Source organism: Limulus polyphemus, unplaced genomic scaffold (assembly GCF_000517525.1).
Source record: "Limulus polyphemus unplaced genomic scaffold, Limulus_polyphemus-2.1.2 Scaffold10209, whole genome shotgun sequence".
Taxonomy (NCBI): domain Eukaryota; kingdom Metazoa; phylum Arthropoda; class Merostomata; order Xiphosura; family Limulidae; genus Limulus; species Limulus polyphemus.
The window spans coordinates 18,330-19,990 of NW_013675819.1; the positions used below are offsets into that span (position 1 = coordinate 18,330).

At 37.3% G+C, this 1,661-nt stretch overlaps 1 protein-coding gene across 1 annotated transcript in view; it reads right to left on the reverse strand.

Moving 5' to 3' along the window:
* The window catches only part of LOC111083590, a 9,150-nt gene extending 8,297 nt beyond the window's left edge, over positions 1–853 (reverse strand). The window contains exon 1 of the mRNA XM_022380204.1: positions 518–853. Coding sequence (XP_022235912.1) covers positions 518–599 — 82 coding nt within the window. The 5' untranslated portion in view covers positions 600–853. The remainder of the gene's footprint in view (positions 1–517) is intronic.
* Positions 854–1,661: the final 808 nt, after the last annotated feature.

Sequence of the window (1,661 nt, forward strand, 5' to 3'; positions counted from 1 at the left end):
AAACTAGTTGGTTTAACTGCAGTAACCATAGAAACTAGTTGGTTTAACTGCAGTAACCATAGAAACTAGTTGGCTTAACTGCAGTAACCATAGAAACTAGTTGGTTTAACTACAGTAACCATAGAAACTAGTTGGTTTAACTGCCTTAACCATAGAAACTAGTTGGTTTAACTGCAGTAACCATAGAAACTAGTTGGCTTAACTGCAGTAACCATAGAAACTAGTTGGTTTAACTTCCTTAACCATAGAAACTAGTTGGTTTAACTACCTAAACCATAGAAACTAGTTGGTTTAACTGCAGTAACCATAGAAACTAGTTGGTTTAACTTCCTTAACCATAGAAACTAGTTGGTTTAACTACTTTAACTATAGAAACCAGTTAGTTTAACTGCCTTAACCATCCAAATTGTTGACTTAACTTTCGTAACCATTCACACTAGTATGTTTAAGTGACGAAATCAAATGTTATTATTTGTTAAATCGTACTGTAGAAATAGTAACGTTGAATTACACTCACCTGTTTCCATGTGATAAACTGCGTTGGAAACATTAAGGAGAATTACTACTATAAGACAGGAATACATCAGTCTGCCCAACATCTCTGAATTTTGGGGTTGAAGATTACTTGCAAAGACGTAAGGAATAGTCTTAGAAAATAATTTCACGTTCCTCTTCCGCTGCTGTGGATGCGAGGAAGATGAGCTGCTGAATAGTGAACACGACAAGGTAGAGCGAATTCGAAGATATGTAGCAGGAAAGGCACCCACACGGGGGAGGAGCTGTTTACTCTTTAATATAGAAACGGGGATAATGGGATGAGATAAGTAGGAGTGATATCTTCCCACTGCAACAAACGACGCGGCAGGGCGGGGCTTTTATACTGTCAAAACTATGACTTTCCTATCGTCATAGTAACGGGATGCATGGAAAACTTCGAATGAATGTTCTAAATATGGTATTAAAATAGTGATGAACTGAGAAGTGACTTACAGATGAAAAGAAACGTAACGAAGTAATCTAACGACAGGCTATTAAACTGGACCATGGTTTCACGTTCAATTCATCCATCTCTTGCAAAGACGTAAATTACTTTATGTTATTGACGTGGTTATTGTACGTGGTGTTTCTTTTTCTGCACGCGTTTAACATTCATTTAATTTCCTCATTAAAACACATTTTGCTCCTGCATAACCGATGGTAATACTCTACTGATTAGGATGCTTAAGCTGAATGGACGTGTCGACCACTTTAAGATATAATCAAAGACGCTCCCCAGAGGTACAACGCTAGAACGGTTTCGATACCCGTCGTGTTGCTTTGTGCTTCACTTCAAACAAACCTCAAAAACCTCCCCCCCCCTCATGAAAGAAAATAAAAATTAACAGCTCTGTAATCTTATAACGTCAAGTTAGGACAGCTGTGTAATCTTGTAACATCAAGTTAGGACAGCTATGTAATCTTGTAACATCAAGTTAGGACAGCTATGTAACCTTGTAACATCAAGTTAGGACAGCTCTGTAATCTTGTAACATCAAGTTAGGACAGCTCTGTAATCTTGTAACATCAAGTTAGGAAAATTCTGTAATTTTGTAACATCATGTTAGGACAGCTATGTAATCTTGTAACATCAAGTTAGGACAGCTATGTAATCTTGTAACATC